General features: G+C 38.3%; 1 protein-coding gene across 4 annotated transcripts in view; it reads right to left on the reverse strand.

Annotated features, from left to right (window-relative positions):
* Positions 1-21,508, reverse strand: part of PTPRG (protein tyrosine phosphatase receptor type G) — a 780,345-nt gene that overhangs the window by 123,662 nt on the left and 635,175 nt on the right. For all 4 annotated transcript variants that reach the window (XM_039326607.1, XM_039326608.1, XM_039326606.1 and 1 more), the window contains one exon: positions 19,376-19,568. In XM_039326607.1, coding sequence (XP_039182541.1) covers positions 19,376-19,568 — 193 coding nt within the window. The remainder of the gene's footprint in view (positions 1-19,375; positions 19,569-21,508) is intronic.

Genomic DNA, 21,508 nt, shown 5'->3' on the forward strand with positions numbered 1-21,508 from the left:
TCAGAATGGGAGGGGTGAGTCTTACTTCTATTTCCATAGCAATTACAGCTTATCCTCAATGTATAAATGATTTCTTAGTGATCACTAGCAATTACAATGAACCTCCCAAAAGCTACTTAGACATATTTTCTAAGTTATGGTGGCATCACCTGCCGCAGTCACTTTGGCTGCTTGGCCAACCAACTATTTTCTCCCAGCCTATGCAAGTACTTGCTCAACTGCTTTACTCACAAGGAAAACCCCTCTTCATGGAACTAGGCAGGACCCACAAGAAAAACAACCCTCTTTTTATTTTTACACACCTGACTCAATGAGGCAAACAACCCAATCAACAAAACACAAAGCTGCAGTGTGAATGGTTGCCTTTGGCAATCAGCATCTCCCACACCTCCCCCTTTTATAGTCCAGCCAGGGTGTGGCTTCTTAATGGCTTTTCTTTTGCCTCTGGAGCCACCCCATTGCCTTCCTCTTGCCTCTCCTCTCTGCGCATCCATGCATCGGATTGGCCCCAGCTGTTCCTCATCGTAGCCCAACCCAGGCTCCCAAAACTGCCGTGTCTCTGTCTGAGCGTGAATAAAGGAGCCAGGCTCCTCATCTGACTGTGAGTCTTGGTGCTCCTCAGAGCCTTTCTCAGACTCCAGTGTCACACCAGGCCTCTCTTCCTCATCTGAGTCCTCAGACTCGGCTGCTGGATCCACTGACTGGTGAGTAATCACAACACCAGCTCATTTTTATGGCTTTTTGCAGTATCTTATGGTTATATGACAGTGATTTGTGATTTTGGGGGGGGGGGGGCTGATTTCTGGTGTTTACTTCCAGTTTTTGGCCAAAAATGCTCCTTGGGAAAAAATGAATTGCTTCACATCTACCACAAATAACATCAAAAAATTGGGGCTGGCCATATGAAGCCTCGCATAGGACTGCAATGACTTACAACTGCAATTCCAGGCTCAATTACAATAATAAATTGAGGACTACCTGCCCTTTGCTATGGATAAAAATGTTAAATATCATGCCGAAAGTTAAAACAGGTTATGGCAAGCTGGCATTTTTCTTCTCATTTTTCCCATCCAACTACGAATGATGGGCAGAAACAGGTGACATCCAATAGCCAAAATAAGGTCTTCCAGAAATGTGTGGTGAACCTGTCTCACTGACGTTGAGTAAGCTTGTGAAAAGACTATTATTCTAGATTCCTGTGATTTGTTCTAACTTCTACAGCACAGTATAGTGAAGTATTTAAAAAAAAACAGCTCCAGGTTTGATAGGCCTTTTCAAATGGTCAAAAGAAAACTTCCTTCTTAAAACTATGAGAACTTTGTTCAGCTATTGAGAAGAAAAAATACACAAGGGAGGAAGTTGCCTGGAAACTCAGAGCAGATTGCTGATGTGCAACTCCCAAGGCAAAATCAGCCTGACTAACACAGAAGTGAGAAGATGGATGGGAGGCTAAGAAGCGAATATCTGTTTGAGTTAATGCAAGGCTCATTTGAAATCTCACTGAAAGAGATACCCTTCTGGACAAGCTGAGCCAGCGACACGAGAGAGAATCAGTGACACAGGCAAATCAGAAATGAATTTATAGTAAACAGTGGCAAATCCCAAGGAAGCTATACACCTTTGATAGTGTAGGAGCTCCCAAGATAAAATAGACTTTACTTTCACCAGATCTATCTGAACTCCTTCAGAGGAAATATAATACAGTATCTGAAATAATATCCTAGAGAGGCAGATTAAAGTCACATTTCTCCAGCATAACATAGAAGCTGCTTTTGAGGAGTTGTGAACAACATGATCAATATGGAAGGCAGGATATCCAGAATGCATAAACAAATCCTCCAAATAGACTAGCTAGAACTTGTCCAGGAAATAATGAAAAATATTACTCATAAATCTCTCAAAGATTGATGGGCTATTTGCAAATCTGAAGGCCAATGTTATACATTCACACTTCCTGTAGTGACAGGCAATTTCTGTGGTATATCTGCAGTATGCCTCTCTTTCATATGAATGACACTGTAAGCTCTCTTGAAGCCCAACTTGTAAGCTCTCTTGAAGATACAATCTTCTCATGTTTCCAATATGAGGTTCTTTAACGATTAGACAGTTCAACATCTGGTAATCAAGGACTGTACTTAGGGAACAATTCTTTTTGAGGAAAAAAGAAGACAGAGCTGCTTGAAATAATTTATTGATAAGAATCATAAATATGACTGGAGTATGGGTGCCATGTGGGGATTTATGTTCCTGGAGTAAGATTATACAATCACATAATCAATAGAAAGCAGGATTTGAGTTTCTCCTTCCCCTAAGAAATCTAACATATTTGGAAGGCAAGGATGATTGATTCTATTTTTTTTCTGAATTGATTGGAGTCTCACCCAACCCCCTCTTGCAGGATATGAGTCTTGCATTCAGGGGGAATTGAAGAATGTCATTGTGAACATGTGGATTGTGTGCATGAAGCCAGTCTATTTCTAGGAGTACTAAAACATGTAAGAGAAAGGTGAAGAAGAGCTTAAGGAGCTGGTGATGATTCCTGGTGGTGAGTTGTAGTGATTTACTACTCTCCATGACAGGACCTGAACATGACAGTTGGCCACAAATCATCTCAACTCTATCAGGAGAGTTGACAGGCTGAGTAAGAAGAGTTACATTTGTATACACAGATGATTTAATGAAGTTGCCAGTAATGCCAAAATCTATTAGAGCCTGTCTTCCAGTGCAAAATGAGATTTGCAAGGTAACAGGAATGGCTAAATGTCTCTATACAGCTCTGTAGGTCTGGATTCTGCTAAACCTCTAGTTACTGAAGCTTTGGAACCTCTGGAAATAGAACCCTCTCAATTCTGATTGGGAGCCTTTAGATCACCTGTTGGCCAAATGCTCTTCTTGCCATAATTACAGTGCTCTATTGATGCAATGGCACCCTCATGTGTAATGGCTAGATTCTCCACAGTACAGACAGAAGTAGATAGTAAGCAGGCTTACAGTATGTTGAATCCCAGCTGCATGGGTTTAACTTCAGAAGTTTCCAATGTGTAGATGGAGTGAGAGAGGGAAGGGAATGAAAGGAAATAATAGTACCTTCACTTCCCATACAAACATCACCAATATCCATGCCCAAGGTGCGCCAGGGCTCTGTTCTGGGCCCAGTGTTCTTCAACATCTTCATCAATGATTTGGACGAGAGGACAGATAGGGAACTCATCATATGTACAGACGACACCAAGCTGGCAGGAATAGCTAACACTCCAGAAGATAGGCTTAAGATACAAAAGAACCTTGACAGACTTGACTGGGTGCTATCTAATAAAATGAAATTCAATGATGAAAAAAGTAAAGTTCTACATTTAGTCAAGAGGACTTCCAGTTTTGGGCAGTAGCGACCGGTCATGGGCTTGTGGATTCTCCACACCCCCACAGCTAATTTCGCTCTGCCAGGGGACCCTAAATGGGTCTAAGTCGCCCCGGAGAGGCGGCGAAGAAAGAAGGGTGCTCCAGTGATTCTGGAATGGCAGAGGTCGTTCCGTTCGACTTGGGGAAAGCCTTCTAACCCGACAGGAGAAAGGCTGGCTGTACTGCATCGACCAGCCCAAGCTACTTGCAACCAAAGTCCACAAGTATTAACCAGTACAGCTGTGAACAGCGTGCTTGAAACTGGGTAAGGAATTTTCTTTTCTATTCTATCTTTAAAAATCCCCAAGAAGCAAAATACTTCCAAAAGGGAAGGAGGGGGATTTCTGCTCCACCCTTATACAAACGGAAGCAGCGAATTAATCTTTTTATGAAGATCAAAATATATGGAAGTGAAATAAATATAAAACCTGAAATTTTAAACTTAAATCTGGATAAATGTAAAATTGTTGAATGGTTAAGACTCTCATTCTAGAGACAATTGTTCATTTTGGAAATTGAAAAACAAATAGTTGCTGACATCTAGTGGTGAATGAAGACTATGACAGCTAAGACTTGGCAAAACCTGAGAAAAGCTAATCTGCATTTGTGATCTTCAAAGCTTTAACAACAAAGAACAGTTGTGACAAAAAAGACAATAATCTGGGCTGTAGACAAAGAGAATTATAAATTTTAAAAAAAATCTTTTTTGAACTATTTGGATTACAAATATCTATTTAATCAGGACTCTAAAGCTATTTGCAGAGAAAAGAAAGGAAGAGAAAAACTCAAATTCTTGGCCATCATGGATCAGAGACACGTAGAAAGAACCTATCAAGAAAACATAAATACTCCACAGGGGGAGATATATAATATACTGTAACTAATTTAAACAACAATGACTTTAAACCACAAAGAAATCCAAAATAACTTTGAAAATATAAATCAATTTATTTCCAAGTTAACTCTACAACAAAAAAATTCCCAGAAAACAACAACAGAAAAGGAGCAGATAAAACAGATAAATGGATATAAAATTGAGAATAGAGACTTAAAGATGGAACTCAACAAAACAAGAAACATGATTTAATCCTAGTGGAAAAAATTCACAAGAATTGGAAAAAACAACTTTTCCCTTAAGACTACAAAATAAATCTGAGGACAACAAAACAGATTGGATAAAATGGACTGTAGAGATATCAGGAACATCAGAGAAAAAGGAAATGATAAGAGAAGCAGAGAGAAAGAAAAAGAAAAAGATTTTCAACAAACATGGAAAGGCAGAAACCCTGTACAAAGACACTTCATTTGATTTACTTTTTATATCTACAGTAACATTTACGAACATATGGAAAAACCTTTTGATTCAGCAAAATACATTAATTAAGAAAGATACTGGGCAAAGGAAAAAGACCAAAGTGGAAATCAAGAAAATATATGATGGGACTTACAAGAGAGAATACTTAAAAAAGAAGCATTTGTTTAAATATGGTTAAAGAAATAGAATAGATTTGGAATATATATGTCATTCTAAGAGGCAGTGCTTTTTTGTAAAAAAAAACAAACAAACAAACAAAAGGTGCCGGAACTCACACACATCATACAATCCGCCTTGTCTACCCTTCAAGGTTCCATCCAAAAAAGGTGCCGGAACTCCGTTCTGGGCGTTTGATGACCAAAAAAGCCCTGCTAAGAGGGATGAATCCCCTAAATAATATAGTATGCTCTTTTCCCCTTTTTTATTCTATTTCTTCATATAAGCAATATAAAAAAGTTGAAATGGTTTAGATAAAGGAAATGTTTTAGATATTTAAATGTGATTGAATTTAAGAAAATTATAATGGATAAAAATGTTTTGAATAAGAGTTGACTAGATGACTAGATGTATTAAATGGAATATTTAAAGATTAAACATATTTTTAATTATGGTTAAAAAGAACAAGAAATCTTGGACACAAATATATATTAATATATTAACTCAATGTTTGCAAAAGAGGCTATTTTGGAGAAAAGAGGAAATCAACTAAAACTATTATGTGGATTATGGATTATAGAAATCAATTGTTAATGATTGTTTTACAAATGTAAACCCAGACAACACAGTTCACCAATTATTACGTGATTTATGTTTTAAAAAAATAATAAAATATATTTTAAAAAAATACATTTAGCCAAGAAAAACCAAATGCACAGGTATAGTATAGGTGGTACCTCACTCAATATAGTAAACGTGAGAGGGATTTTAGAGTCCTAGTGAACAATCACTTAAATATGAGCCCACAGTGTGCAGCAGTCACCAAAAAAGCCAACACAATGCTAGGCTGCATTAACCGAGGGATAGAATCAAGATCACATGAAATGTTAACATCACTTTATAATGCCTTTATAACTGCATCCAGTTTTGGTCACCATGATGTAAAAAAGATATTAAGACTCCAAAAAGAGTACAGAGAAGAGCAACAAAGATGATGAGACTGGAGGTTAAAACATATAAGGAACTGTTGCTGGAATTAGGAATGTCTAGTCTAATGAAGAGAAGGACGAGGGGTGACATGATAGCAGTCTTCCAATATTTCAGGGGTTGCCACAAAGAAGAGGGAGCCAAGCTATTCTCCAAAGCACCTGAATGCAGGACAAGAAGCAACGGGTGGAAACTAATCAAGGAGAGAAGCAATCTAGAACTAAGGAGAAACTTCCTGACAGTTAGAACAATTAATCAGTGGAACAACCTGCCTCCAGAAGCTGTGAATGCTCCAACACTGGACGTTTTTAAGAAGAGACTGGACAGCCATTTGTCTGAAATGGTATAGGGTTTCCTGCCTGAGCAGGAGGATTGGACTAGATGACCTCCAAGACCCCTTCCAGCTTCCAACTTTCTTCTTCTTCTTCTTCTTCTTCTTCTTCTTCTTCTTCTTCTTCTTCTTCTTCTTCTTCTTCTTCTTCTTCTTCTTCTTCTTCTTCTTCTTCTTCTTCTTCTTCTTCTTCTTCCTACTACTATGTTATTACTACTACTACTAGATTACTTTTTGGGGACCAATCAATTAAGCCACTTCATTTCAGCTCATATATCTTGAACCATCAGCTGAAATAATGCAGTGTACTCCTGCTCTGAACACTTAAATCTATTGAAGATGCAAGTCTCAAAGTTGCCTATTATCTACCTGGCAGAATCCTCAAAATTAGCTATAATAATAATAATAATAGTAAAGTTGGAAGGGACCTTGGAGGTCATCTAGTCCAACCCCCTGCTCAGGCAGGAAACCCTACACCATTTCGGACAAATGGCTGTCCAGTCTCTTCTTAAAAACTTCCAGTGTTGGAGCATTTACTGCTTCTGGAGGCAAGCTGTTCCACTGATTAATTGTCCTCACTGTCAGGAAGTTTCTCCTTAGTTCTAGGTTGCTTCTCTCCTTGATTAGTTTCCACCCGTTTGCTTCTTGTCCTGCCTTCAGGTGCTTTGGAAAATAGCTTGATTCCCTCTTCTTTATGGCAGCCCCTGAGATATTGGAATACTGCTATCATGTCCCCCCTTGTCCTTCTCTTTGTTAAACTAGACATACCCAATTCTAGCAACCGTTCCTTATATGTTTTAGCCTCCAGTCCCCTAATCATCTTTGTTGCTCTTCTCTGTACTCTTTCTAGAGTCTCAACATCTTTTTTACATCGTGCAGAGGTCCCCAATCTTTTGGGCACCAGGGACTGATCCTGTGGAGAGAGGTTTTTCTGCAGACCGCAGGGTGATTGGTTTTGTGTGCTGTTTGCATCCCACAGATGGGGCTTTGCTTGTTTGTGCGGCCCAGTTGTTGGCATGCCGCAGTCCTGTACTGGTCCACGGACCAAGGGTTGTGGACCCCTCCTCTAAAGTATGCTTCTGCTGTTATCTTAATCATGCCTCGCCAGCATGAGAAGAAAGGATGTATGGTCTGCAGCTCTCTCAATCAATAGACTCATCAAGAAATTACAAGGATTTAATCAATAGAGAAGCTCTTGGATCTCAAGAACATACATAATCCACTCAAAACAAGGAAGGTTTGGATACACATCATATTTATCTGGCAAAAAAGTAGGCATTTGCTTTCAAATGGCTGCAGAAGCAGCAACAACTGTTGTTCTTGGGCTCCTGTTGGATGAGTGCTCATTTGTTGTGGTGGTGATGGTGGTGGCTGGCTCTGCCTACTTGCTGGGCTGATTGCTTCATAGTCTGGGTTCCTTGGTCCATCTGGGTATTGGAGTAAGGTATTGACAAACTGATCAATGGTCAAGAGAGCCTCCTTGAGGATCAGTAGCTATTTTTTTTTTTACTCTTGAATATATGTTTGGAGCTAGGATTGGTTGGTTATGTCCACAACCAGAAGTCACATTGTCTCTACTTTGTGTGGTGAGAGGGGCAATCAGCTTCTTGAAATGGCTTCATTCTATCATACAGCAAAGATTCTTATCCAGCTGTACCACATCAAATATCTGGGAAGCTTTGTAGAGTTCAGTTCTGTTGATCTCTCCAGAACTGAACTCTACAAAGCTTCCCAGATACTTGATGTGGTACAGCTGGATAAGAATCTTTGCTGTATGATAGGATGAAGCCATTTCAAGAAGCTGATTGCCCCTCTCACCACACGAAGTAGAGACAATGTGATTTCTGGTTGTGGACATAACCAACCAATCCTAGCTCCAAACATAACTCCCACAACGGAATCTCCCATCCAAAGGCTAATCATTATTTTTTTTTCCTAGCCCAGATAAAAATAAACCAAAGTAAGCTAAAAGGTGGTTGAGTAATAGGAGAAAAAGCACAGCATTCCATAGAAATTTGGCAGTATACAGTCCCTTCCCAAAGATCAAAAGGAGAAAATCCCTTCCATTTCATGCAGCCAAGTTGATTTCTCACACTGACAGAAGAACAATGAACATAATAATGCACCAGCTACTGTTCACAGAATCAATTCTTATTATGTGCCAGGACCTGGCTGAAACATATTTTAAAGCTGCCCCCCACCTTTTTCTGACATGAAAAGAAATTATGATTATGATCAGAAGAGTGCTGGATGCCTACATTCCAAAGGATTTTCTTCTTATTGTGTATATACCACCTTATCATTTAGAGTTAAAAGTTAAGAGTTTAAAAGAACAACCTTCGAACCCCCCCCCCCAGGAGGGCCTGTGTGCAACTGCGGGTTGTATACCAATTATATCCTTTCCCGGACCAACAATCCCTGCTGTCAATAAACCACATCCGAGTTACTGTTTTCACTATGGCAACACACTCTACAGGGCGCTGATGTCATATTAAATATATTAGATACATTTATAACCTAATCCTCGACTCTAGTCATATTCTACTTAGAAGGACCTTAGGTGATATTTTCTATCAATGGTTTCTATCTCATATAAAGATGTCTCATATCACTATCACACATTATAGGGGATACTATATTTAATTCAGGTTACAATAACACGTACTATATAAGATATTCTACATTTAATTCACGGTGTTAGACACTAAAATTTAAAAAAGAAACAAGAAGAAAGCAGACAGAAAACATATTTGAAAAGTCTTTTGGGTTTCCTGTTTTTAACCCTATAATACATTTTGGTTTGTTTGTTTGTTTGTTTATTATTTATTATTTATTTATGAGACTTATATACCACTTTAAGTGCAAGTACTCTCTAAGCGGTGTACACCAGTAAGCAATGTATATATATATTTACATTGCCCCCAACAATCTGGGTCCTCATTTTACCTACCTTGGAAAGATGGAAAGCTGAGTCAACTTTGAGCCGGTGAGATTTGAACCGCTGACCTGCTGAACACAGTCAGCTAAAGTGGCCTGCAGTACTGCACTCTAACTGCTGCACCACCTCGGCTCTTCATAGAACCAGAGAATGCAACCTTGAAGACTGATTTTTTAAAAAAATCAAATGTAGAGGTTCTGAAGTATGATAAGCATCTGTTTGGTAGTATAATACAAATAGAAACTTGCCAATCTTATACCTTATGAATATTGTTTCTAGATCTGCTTATTGTTGTGGGTTGCATGTATATACAGGTAGTCCTTGACTTACGACCACAATTGAGCCCAACATTTATGTTGCTAAGTGAAAACATTTGTTAAGTGAGTTTGCCCCATTTTACAACCTTTCTTGCCGAAGATTTCAAGTGAATTGCTGTGGTTGTTAAATTTGTCGAATTGTTGTTAAGTGAATCTGGCTTCCCCATTGACTTTGCTTGTCAGAAGAAGAAGGTCGCAAAAGGGAATCACATGACCCCGGGACACTGCAACTTTCATAAATATGAGTTAATTACCAAGCATCTGAATTTTGATCACGTGACCATGGAGATGCTACTATGGTGGTAACGTGTGAAAACCGGTCATAATAAGTCACTTTTTTCAGTGCCGTTGTAACTTTGAACAGTCACTAAACAAACTGTTGTAAGTCGAGGACTCCCTGCATGCCTTTTACTTTATTTAAAGCTTCTATATAGCCTATAAGGCCGTATCTCTTTGTTTATTTCCAGGACTGCTCAGCATAGCTAGCTTTGCTTTCTTCCTTTGTGCAGGACATAACTGTTTCTAGACTGAGACAGAAGGAAACAGATGGTGATGGAAACAAATCTGAGAGAAAAAAATAAGAATAATGATCATTGATTGCCCTGACAACTGTCTAAAAGGGGAGGGAGTGGGAAAGCAGCTCTTTTGTCCTTTGAAGTTCCCTAAGGGAGGAATCACTTAGAATAGGCCATAGAATTCATACGCACATCCTGCGCACTTCAGTTGCATCTTATACATTCATACTGATATGGCCAACACATTTTAAAAGGAGAAAACGGGCAAATTTGGAGAAACTATACGTCCTTACATACAGCTGTACGTCCTTATGCCCCCCTCCAAGTTTTGGGCTTTAACTGGCTGAGAAAAGTTGAAATCTAATAGAGCTGGATGACAACGATTTGGAGAAAAAAAGATACAGGTAGTCCTTGACTTAGACCGTAATTGAGCCCGGAATTATGATTGTAGTCATGTCGGTTGATAAGCGGATCATCACATGACTGTTCCCAATTTTACAATCTTTTTGTGGTGGTCGTTAAGCAAACGCCACAGTGGTTAAGCAATCCATTGTCTGCAATAGGTATTTTTGCCGGACATTGTACATAAAGAGCCCTGGTGATGCGGTGGTTAGAATGCAGGCTACTTCTGCTGACTGCCGACTGCCAGCAGTTTGGCAGTTTGATTCTCACCGGCTCAAGGTTGACACAGCCTTCCATCCTTCTGAGGTTGGTAAAATGAGGACCCAGATTGTTGGGGGCAATAGGCTTAGAGAGGGCTGTAAAGCACTGTGAAGCAATATATAAGTCTGACTGCTATTGCTATTGCTAAATGCCAGTTTCCAGCAAAAAATGCAAATTGAGATAATGGGACCTCAGGATGCTGCAAATGGCTGTAAATATGAGCCAGTTGCTGAGTGCCAAAATACAATCACGTGACCATGGGGGATGCAGGTGGCTGTCAGAACTTTGAAACTGAGTCGTAAGTAGCCCTAGCGGAGATCTGTTGTAACTTCGAACTGTCACTGAATAACCAGTCATAAGAGGACTACCTGTACAGACAAGAAATAGTACTCAACCTGATAATCAAAGAAACTTTATATAGGAAGACGCATGAAGGAAAAAGATAGTCCAAATAATCTAAATTCACACAAGAAGTATCACAACACCAAAACAAACAATCACAAAGAGCGTTGCAATGTCATTAGCAATTGGGCAATGCTCCAATCGGAAGCAGAATGCATTTTAAAACAAAGCCTGCAACAGAGAGGATTCAATGGGATACTTGAGAAATATTCCAGATACAGACTACAGCCAACACCACTTTGCAGGTGCTCAATTACAATCCTTCATTAAAGAAGGCTAGGGTTACAATTAAAGCTAGCACATAAAGGCAAATCCCTATTGATGAGGAGCCAGGCAGGGGCAATCAGGCACCTTTAGAGAGGCAATCAGGCATCTGTGCCAGAAAAAAAAAAAAATCTAATGTCAAGAGAACCTCTGGGGGATTTTTCGGGAAAATGTCGTAAAGCTTGCAACAGCGCACCTACTCCCAAAGCTTTAGTGATAATAAAACAAAAAGGCTTCTGTAAACAACAGTTATTATTTTAAATCAAGAGACACTGAAACAGAATAATGAAAGAGGACAAGGAGAACACAGGGTTTGCCATCATGGTATATTCCCTAGAGGTGCTCATATGGTTGGGAAGCTCCTACTATTTAATTCCTGTTCTCCCCAAGTCAATATGTGCTTCATTGATTATAGAAAAGTCTTTGATTATCTTGATCACGATAACCTCTGGCCCTGGTTGCTAAAATCTGTTTTACTGTAAAATAGAATTAAGTATCCATTATTTTTTTTTATTCAGGACAATTCACGGAGAATACCTAATGTTTTAGATTGATCTTATTCTCTCCATACTGTCCCATAGCATAAGAACTCCAGGCCAAGCTACTATGTGATAGATTAAAAAGTGTTTTTCTGATAAGCCAAGGCTTTCAAAGAACAATGTATATAGTTTTATTTCTTAATCTTACAATTTACTTGTATGTAAAAGTTATTTTACCTGATATAGTAAAAGCAAACTCAGCCTATTTTGGACTTGCAAAACTCTATATTACTCTTGGTTTATTCCAATTTGGTGGGGAGCTATGCCATTTAATATGCTGATCAATAAGTCACTGTAACAGAAGGAAAATACAAACAGCATGCACATTTTAAGTCACAAAACCTATACCATCAGACAACAGAAAGGGATATGCAAATATTTAATTTTACTCCTTGTGAATAATAATTCAGTTGTGCTTGGCACTTATAGGGTTACTGGCTGTTTGTCAAGGAAAAATATTCTTTGTACTTTCTGTGTGAACTTGCAAATATGAGGTGGTGCTCAGTTCAAGTGTAGATAAGAGGGATCAGAGAGAGAGATTTGGTGCTGTGAGCGGATTGTATTAGCAGAGGAACTCTGCATATGGAACTCTGCATATGTCCCTAAATGCAAATTCGTAAAATGGAAGACTAAAATCAGTTCCTCCAGAGACAAGGTATTTCAGTCTTTCCTTTCCAGAAAGGAAAGAAGGATGAGATTGGGCAGAAACCAACTTTTCCAATTATTAGAGAAACCTGGATAAAAATGTTTCAGTGCAGAAGAGAACAGAAAAGCCAATTACGGAAATATTTTTTGACACTAGGAGGGCAATGGAAAAGAGTGATACTCTGTCTACACCATCCATAGTCTCATATCAATTTATGGTATATTTTACCTGAAGAAAAAGGTGATGCAGGGAATATTGGTTTACTTCACCATAAGATAATTTTCTTTTCTGAGACAGGCAAAGAAGAGAGATAAAAACATGGGATCTAGCTACGCATCTGTCTCAGAATTTCAACATTCTTCATTTAAATTATAATTTGAAATATAAAGATCGTGTCATAATGGCCTAGCACAGGGGTAGTCAACCTTGGCTCTTTTATGACTCGTGGACTTCAATTCCCAGAATTCCTGAGCCAGCTAAGCTAATTCTGGGAGTTGAAGTCCACGAGTCATAAAAGAGCCAAGGTTGACTACCCCTGGCCTAGCAGAATGGGCAATCAGATCCTCCATTAATAGACTATATCTGATATTATCTCTGGAGCTTTTTTGACAGCTGGCGTCCTAAACATATTGAGGGCTATTATGGACACAGTGTTGTAGAGTTGACCAAACGTTTCAGTCAGTGAAGTATCTTCAGGTAAGATGCTGTATTGATAGTATCATCAATAACATTTAACAGGAAGTGACACTAATAAAGAAGAAATAGTTCAATCAGGAATCTTCAAACTTGGCCCTTTTATGATTTGTGGACTTCAACTCCCAGAATTCCACAGCCAGGCACGCTAGCTGAGGAATTCTAGGAGTTGAAGTCCAAAAGTCATAAAAGGGCCAAGTTTAAAGACCCCTGAGTTAAATGCTTATCAGTACTTCCCAGCCTTTACTTTGGAGTAGAGACCCAAGGAAATTAAACTTTAGGGCACTAAAGGAGTTGGAGTCTTTCCTTATTACTAAATCTGGAATGTGTGGCTTTACTACTATATATCAGTCCAGAATCAATAAATCTTATACCAGTTGGGTTATTCTGCTTGCCAGATCAAATTTAAACATTGTTTTGAGATCTATAAGGACTTAGGTTTTCACCTTTTTAACAATTTTAAGAATCACTTTTGATTTATCCTGACAAGAGAAATAATTTTTTTTGGGGGGGAGGGAGTTTCTAAAAATCATTAAAGTTTGCTGAGATCTCTTCATAGCTTTCATCTTTATTTTTGATAAGGCCTTTTAAGTATTAAAATTATGTGGGATTTACCACAGAATATTGCTTTCAGTTCCCATGCCATCTCTCATAACTTACAACAGTTGGGTAATCTAGAGCTATCTTCTCTGATGGGTTTCATTTAGATAAACCGTAACTCTCAGACTCCCATATAACATAATAGCATAGCAATAGCATTTATACTTATACCTATATACTGGCCCATAGTGCTTTGGATGGCTTGCAATGTAAGCATTATTTGCATATTGCCTCCAACAATCTGGGTCCTTGGAAGAATGGAAGGCCAAGTCAACCTTGAGCCCAATAGGATTGAACTCCAGGCTGTGGGCAGAGTTAGCCTGCAATATTGCACTTTTAACTACTGAGCCACAAAGGCATGTTCTATGTAGATAACACAGAACAACCACAGAAGAACTAAATCCTAGGTACGAACTAGACTGTTCCCTAAGGGCCATTGTGTGAACTTTGATAATTAGTAGCATTATGCACAAATGCAATGATAAGGGGCAAAATGTGATATAGAACACTTGTGATCATGCAATAAGGAACACTTTAAAGCTTGTTTTTTCTTGGATCTATAAGCCCAAGAAAAGACACAGATCTTTTAAGGTGTTCTTGACAGGGGCTGTATGCACACCCATGCACACTCCAAATGCAGTGTTGTTGTCCTCCAAGTCAAGATTTCTGCAGGTTATAATGATTAGTAGTACCATATCAGGGCTGCAAAAATATTGACAAACACTAGGCGTCAGCAAAAGAGTTTTTGTATTGATTTGATGAAATCAAATTGTGGCTGAATGCCAAAATGTTACATGAGACTCCTGAAAACCAAGAGGATAAGGTTGATAATTAATTTCATGTATGATTTATGAGTCTCTGTTTTGGAACTCAGTTTTGACCTGCAGCTACAATAAAATGTGATTAGCTAATGTGTGACTCAGTGTATTTTGTGAATACAAGCTCGGTAATGGATGTATAGGTCAGTGGGTTGACTAGACCCAACCGACCAGAGAAATAAATAAATAAATGAATAAATCATGGGTTAATAGGTTATTGAAAGACATCCAATCTCTCTGGTTCACCCAAATGCATTTTGCTCCTAATTAAGAGGCTACTTCTTGGGTAAGCTAAAACAGAGCATGAAACACTGGATATCCTGATACCCTGGAACAACTGAACAGACAAGAAAGAAGATAATTAAAATGGAGCTAACTGGAAGACTAATCACTCTTCAAATCTCTGTTTAATCATTGCAATATATAGCCGTATGGAGAAGAACTGTGTAGCACCATAACATGCCCCATATAAAACTGTCAAAATATAATATCACAGATTGCAAAAACAAGCAATAAAAAAGAGGATATGATTACTGAGAGGACAACAGCAACAACAATTTGGCACAGAGCTATGTAAATGATACAAATTATTCCCAGGAACAGTGGGGGCAAACAAAATAGGGCCCAGTTTTGTCAAGGTATGATCATCACTCATGGAGGGCTGTTTCTGAATTAAAATACAGGAACAGCTATTTCAATGCCGAGATTTAGTCCCGGAATATCCAGCTTGAAACACCATTCATGGATCCCAACTTCCAGTTATTTAATTTTTCATGACAGTAGTTCACACCATTCAGCTGATCAGCTATTTTATTCTTCATCACCTTTGCTTGAAGCAAGTGCTGGAAAGCATCACCTTGCTGTTTCTCAGCAAGAAATTTAAGTCAGCTCTGTCACCTTCAGAGTGTTGTATGGCCATTCATTTTAGATTGGTTACACTAGAAGAGAGGTGGGTTGTTATTTTTTTTTTAGTCTGTAAAAATGTACCAAGCATTGTTTCCCATTAGCACTAGACAAGCTGGAAAGGTGCATGGCATTTGTCACTATAGACCCAGTTTTAGCTTCAAACAGACCCCAAAGGAGGAACAAGTTTAAAATAAACAATCATTATCTTATTCAGCCCACTGAAAGCCAGAATAGGTGGCCTATACCTGCAAGCTGTTAGAAGAAATACTGGTATTTTACAATGATTGTTTTTACTGACCAGGAGGAAAGGATAATAGCAAATGCTAGTTAAATTCAGTTAATGAATCATGAGATGTAAAGTTAGCTTCAATCAAAACCAAAGTTGAAAAACCAGCAGTCTTAGACTAGACCTCTGGGTGGATTCACATTCCAATTCTGGCTTCATTAAAGATAGTTTTGACATCATAAACCTTTGTCATGCTCTCCTATAAGCATTACTCAAGCATTGAATCCATCTTGACATAAGCCGAGATTTTGAAAGAGTTCTCACTGCCATCCAATCCATGGTGACATAAACAGTAGCTGGAACAAAAAATAGTTCAGGGAATGAATCTTTCTATAGAGCCATCTGGTCCAGGTTCATCAATATAGGCACAAGAACACATCCCGGCTAATAATTTTGCTATAATAATGGAGTCAGTCAGTACTATTTTAAAGGGGAGAAAAGTCTTTTAATGAGTCCTACTGTGAACCTTTTTTTGCAGAATTCTCATCTAGAAATTCTCAAATGAAATGAAATATACAATGAACTGGTGTCTCTTTCAGGCTGAGCTGCACAATTATACTGGAAACAGTGTGCAATGTATTTATGATTGCTAACTTCATGGCCTCACTGCAATCATCCAGAGGGGTCAATAATCTTAACCACATGAAAGTGTTTTGCCTGTATCAGACTTTAAGAAATAGCTTTGTACTGAATATAATTAGCCAGCTATTTAATGCTCCACACATAGAGAATATGAATCAAAGTGAATTTGCCCAGGCATTTTACAATTCAAGTCAGGGGTTTTAGTTTAGACAGCCAACACAGCAAACAGAGCAAGTCTTAAATTGAAAAGATCTGGATCATTATAATGGAGTAAAGTTGCCTATCACAATTTTGCTTTTCTTTTGTTTTAATCAACTACTTTCCTGCCATATATCTTAATCTGTGCAATCTCATCAAGGGGGAAGACACATTAACCCCTTGGTAGTGTCTGATATATGTTATTTTCTACACTGGTGCCATTGGTGTCTGTCAGCTCAAGCTTTTATTGAGGAAAAATTAAAGTACAATAGTTTAAATATACCTATCCCACATTTTGGGAGGAAGCATAAAATATAAATGTGGAAAATAGAAAATGCAAATGCACTTGCTTTAATTGATTGATTAATCGTGTGTCATCAAGACGGGGTCAATTCTCAGTGATTCAAATTTTGTTTATCAGATCATTCTCAAGACTGCAGCTATTCCTCCTTACTGCAAGGCCATTCTTACATACTATTACAGAAGGCAACCTTAGCAGTAGCTCAGTACTGTGTTCTAATGATCAGCCTATTCTCCAAAGCACCTGAAGGTAGGACAAGAAGCAACGGATGGAAACTAATCAAGGAGAGAAGCGACCTGGAACTAAGGGGGAAAAAATCCTGTCAGTTAGAACAATTAATCAGTGGAACAACTTGCCTCCAGAAATTGTGGGTGCTCAACACTGAAGGTTTTTAAGAAGAGACTGGACAACCATTTGTCTGAAATGGTATAGGGCACGGGTATCAAACTTGTGATGTCAAATGACGTGTTGCGACGTATCGTGACTTTTTTCCCATTGGCGGAAATGGGTTGGGCGCCGTTTTGGCATGACGCATACGGCCTTTGGGCCAGCAGTTTGACACCCTTGGTATAGGGTTTCCTGCCTGAGCAGGGCATTGAACTAGAAGATCTCCAAGGTCCTTTCCAACTCTGCTATTCTATTCTATTCTATTCTATTCTATTCTATTCTATTCTATTCTATTCTATTCTATTCTATTCTATTCTATTCCATAGCTCTCACCAACTCCACAAAACATGATCTGTGATGAGGATCTTGGGAATTGTAGTTCAATAATATCTGGAGAGCTACAGATACTCCCTTGATATCTTATAGCCAATGTCACAAACCAAGAAAAAACTACCTAGGTTTATACATAATCAGTTGTAAGAAAATCATTTGCTGAATTAGCCACTTCATTGTTTTTTAGGTGTAATGCTAACCCATAAACCAAAATTATTTAAATTTCTCGTTGTATTACCCCATATTATTTATCCATTTATTTCTACTATGCCAAAAGTTGGCTTGTAATCTTTGCTCTCGAGAGGATATAATTCTATGGAGCTACTTTTTATTTTGGGTAAAGAATTCAGAACCATTCCTACTGATCCCAGATGCCAAAAAAAATAAATAAAACACTCTACATAAGGGTGCTGTAACATTTCTGCAGCAGTTATTAACATGGGAAATATTGCAGGCATTCATTCAAAGCAGGAAAACCTTTGTAATTCTATGCAATATATTTCTAAGGGTTGCTCTGAAAATAAAAAATAAAAACAAGTCCAATTTGCTATTTTATTCTAATGCAAGCTATTACCTTTCATGGAGGCCCATAGGTGGCCCACACACCAGCAATAAATATTCATGTTTTCTGATAATGTTACAAAGCCCATTTCAATCTGCCACCACCACGCTGTCATTAAGGGGCCTGAGAAGTGCCATATATTTATTTATTCTGTTAAGGTAACCTTACACTAAAGACCGGGTTGTGCTTCTTGCCTGGACTACTACGCAGTTCTAACAATAATGCCTTTAAAGCTGTACGGAGCCAACCTACTCCAGCACTACAGAATTTGAATATTTTCAGGTTTTTAATAGATACTTTGGGACCCACCTTAGCTGAAAAAGCAGGATGTATCTAAAATTCGTGAACTGATTAAATGGGGATTCATGTCTCTCTAGCATTTTTGTTGCACACAAAAGGCCTCCTAGAGAGAGCAGGAAGTTTAATGCAACAGCATCATGAAAACACAGTAAAGTTAAAAGGTGGTCTAAAAACTCTGCTTTTCTATATTTTCACAAAAGTGCCTGGCCTCCCTGCCCTGCGGCAAAAAAAAGTCTGCATTTTCAACAAAATGATTGGTAGCGATAAAACAGAAACTGTCTCAGCAACGGTAACTTTAATTTTTGTTGTTGTGTTTTGTTTTTTTCCCATCTGAACCATCAAGCCATCAAATTTATATAACATTAAAAAAAATTGTACACAAACATGGGAACAGGGGCAATGCATGGGAAAAAGCATAACCAGTGTGTGTGTGTTTGTGTGTGTGAATCCCTCGTGGGATTTATTACTAGTTCATCTGTATGTATCAGTCCTTGTTTAGTACCAGTTGAGACTGGCAACTTGGTCATTAAACAAATCAGACACTAAGCAAAATCTCTACTGTGTTTACAGTTTTACTTCAGGTTTCTTTTGCTTTACAGATCTGCAAAGGTTGTAGATGTGACAATTGGTTGCAAAGTTATTTTTCCCATCACCACTGTAGCTATACATGGTCGCTAAATGAGGCAGTGGCTAAACAAGATTCCTGAGCACTGCTATTTGAGTGATGTGAAATGTGTTGAAAACAAAGTACATTGATCAAAAGCCTAATGATTACCTGTGCCTTCCTGACCATGCTTCCGTGATCACTCCATGTACACAAACATGCTGGCCTAGGAATTCTGGGAGCTGAAGTCCACAAGTCATGAAGGGGCCATTATTCCCCCTCCCCCTGCCCTAAAGGGATGGTGCTTCCCCAAATCCCCAATGGACACTGTACCTTTGGAGGCTTCGGTGCCCAGTGGATTTTCGAACATGCTGGTTGAAAGTTGGTTCCAAGCATCCTTCACAGCTGACTTGGAAACAATCCTGTTGTTCAGGCGTTGCTGAGGCCGGAAGTTATTCCGTAGGTATTCCACAGATTTGACATGATCTTGCTGTTCCGTGGTAAATATGGAATAGAAGGCTTCCAACTGAAAGCCACGATCAGGATAAGGGGAAAGGAGGAGAAAAAAGACATTAATTAGAAAAACAATGTGGTGAAATGTGGGCAGCTGATAATAACACAAAATGGCAGGAAGTCCTGATGCCAAGACTGATAAATCAAACAGGAAAACGTCTGCCCACTGAAATCCCTGCCAGCAGCCTTATCTAGCCTCATTGCTATTCTGCCAGGCAGCCAAGAACACACTGTAGAAAGTTAATGTCAAAGAGAGTCAAGGAAAAGATTATTTCTTAGCCTCTCCTTACTATAAAGGCTTCAAGATATATATATATATATATATATATATATATATATATATATATATATATATATATATATTGCTCACTGTCTCCGTTTTATTTTATGTTGTGTTGTGTTTTTATTTTACTATTACTATTACTGTGCCAAAGAGGGATACACAATCATTCCAGAGTAACATCAATCACAGCTCATGGTATGACATATTCCCATATTCCCATCTCTTCTTTACAGCAAATCCCATACCCATGGTGTTGCAGGCTATCCATACTGTTAAAAAAAAAGAAGGTAGCTTAGCTGTAAATCAGTGTTTCTCAATCTTGGCAACTTTAAGATGTTTGGACTTCAATGCCCAAGTTTCTCCAGCCAGCATGGTGTTGACTTCCACAAATTTTAAATTAACAAGGTTGAGAAACGTGTTCTAAATGACAAAAATGTGCAGGGGGAAAAAAAAAATAAAAAGAAGGGCTGGGAAAGAAATCTACCTGCGTACATTTTCTCTGCAAGCAGAAGCCACAGCTGGAGTAAAAATAGAACTTTTGTCTATCAAGTTTCCTCTTATTTTCAGCCAAGAGTATTTAACATTTTCTAGAATGAAGGCCACAGTCCAAAAACTAGTAAGCAGGATGCATTTTAGAAAAATTGGCACATTAAAGGCATGTTCAGATTGGCACACTCCACTTTGTAAAATACTTTCTATAAAAATGCTGACGTTTTGGCTGCAGCCGCAGAAATAGAAACATTTTGGTAAAAACATAATTTCTAAAATGAGAAGGAGTCTAGCAGACAGAGAAAAACTGAGGTATGCCATCCTGTCTCACAAGGGATGAACTATGTTTCCCTTTCTTGCTGTTTTTTTCTTGTTTTCTTAAATAATATTTCTCCTTTGGATAATATTCTTGTAAAGCAGAAATCCCAAATGAATCTGCTTTTTATGACAAGCAGATGAATCTCCTTACCTTAACTTAAATATCTTGATTATGTAGATATATTCTAGCTATAGCACAGCCTAGGGACATAATTGAACCCAATCCTTATAAGAATTTGATTCAAATTATCATTTAAGGAATTTAATTCAAAATATCATTTAAAGAGACCTTCAGCATGACAGTCAAGGAGCAGAAAATCTTTTGTTCAACAGAAAGAAGGCAAAAAGACACTATAGATGTAGTTGTATAGCAAAGATGCATAATCTTAGGGACAAAAGTGAGCATATAGATCCAGGAGTTGAACAAATTTTTAATTTTTAAGGCTGCACGAGGAAACAGTTATTAAGGACATAAAATAGTTATATGAGAGATATTTCATTAATTTACACTAAACTAAATTTAATTTTGAGCACACTATTACACACAGAGAGAAAAAACTGGCAAGTTTAATCTTTTGCTATCAATGTTCCACCACTTCTGTCTTTCTAAAGTTTTTAGCAAGTGTTCCTAGAGAGATCCACTAGGCCATATGTGATTTGTGAACTTTTCACTGCATTAGTGAAACTGCTATAATGTCAGACATTTGGGGACATTTCAAAAGCCAGTGTGATCTAGTGCTTAAGGTGCTGGATTATGAGCAGAGACCCAGATTCCAATCCTGTCTTATGCTTGGGGATCAGCAGGGAACTTGGAACCAAGTCTCTCTTTGTCCTAGACTCGGAAATTGAAAAATACCTATTTA

Source organism: Crotalus tigris, unplaced genomic scaffold (assembly GCF_016545835.1).
Source record: "Crotalus tigris isolate CLP2741 ecotype Arizona unplaced genomic scaffold, ASM1654583v1 scf7180000024342.5246164, whole genome shotgun sequence".
Classification (NCBI taxonomy): domain Eukaryota; kingdom Metazoa; phylum Chordata; class Lepidosauria; order Squamata; family Viperidae; genus Crotalus; species Crotalus tigris.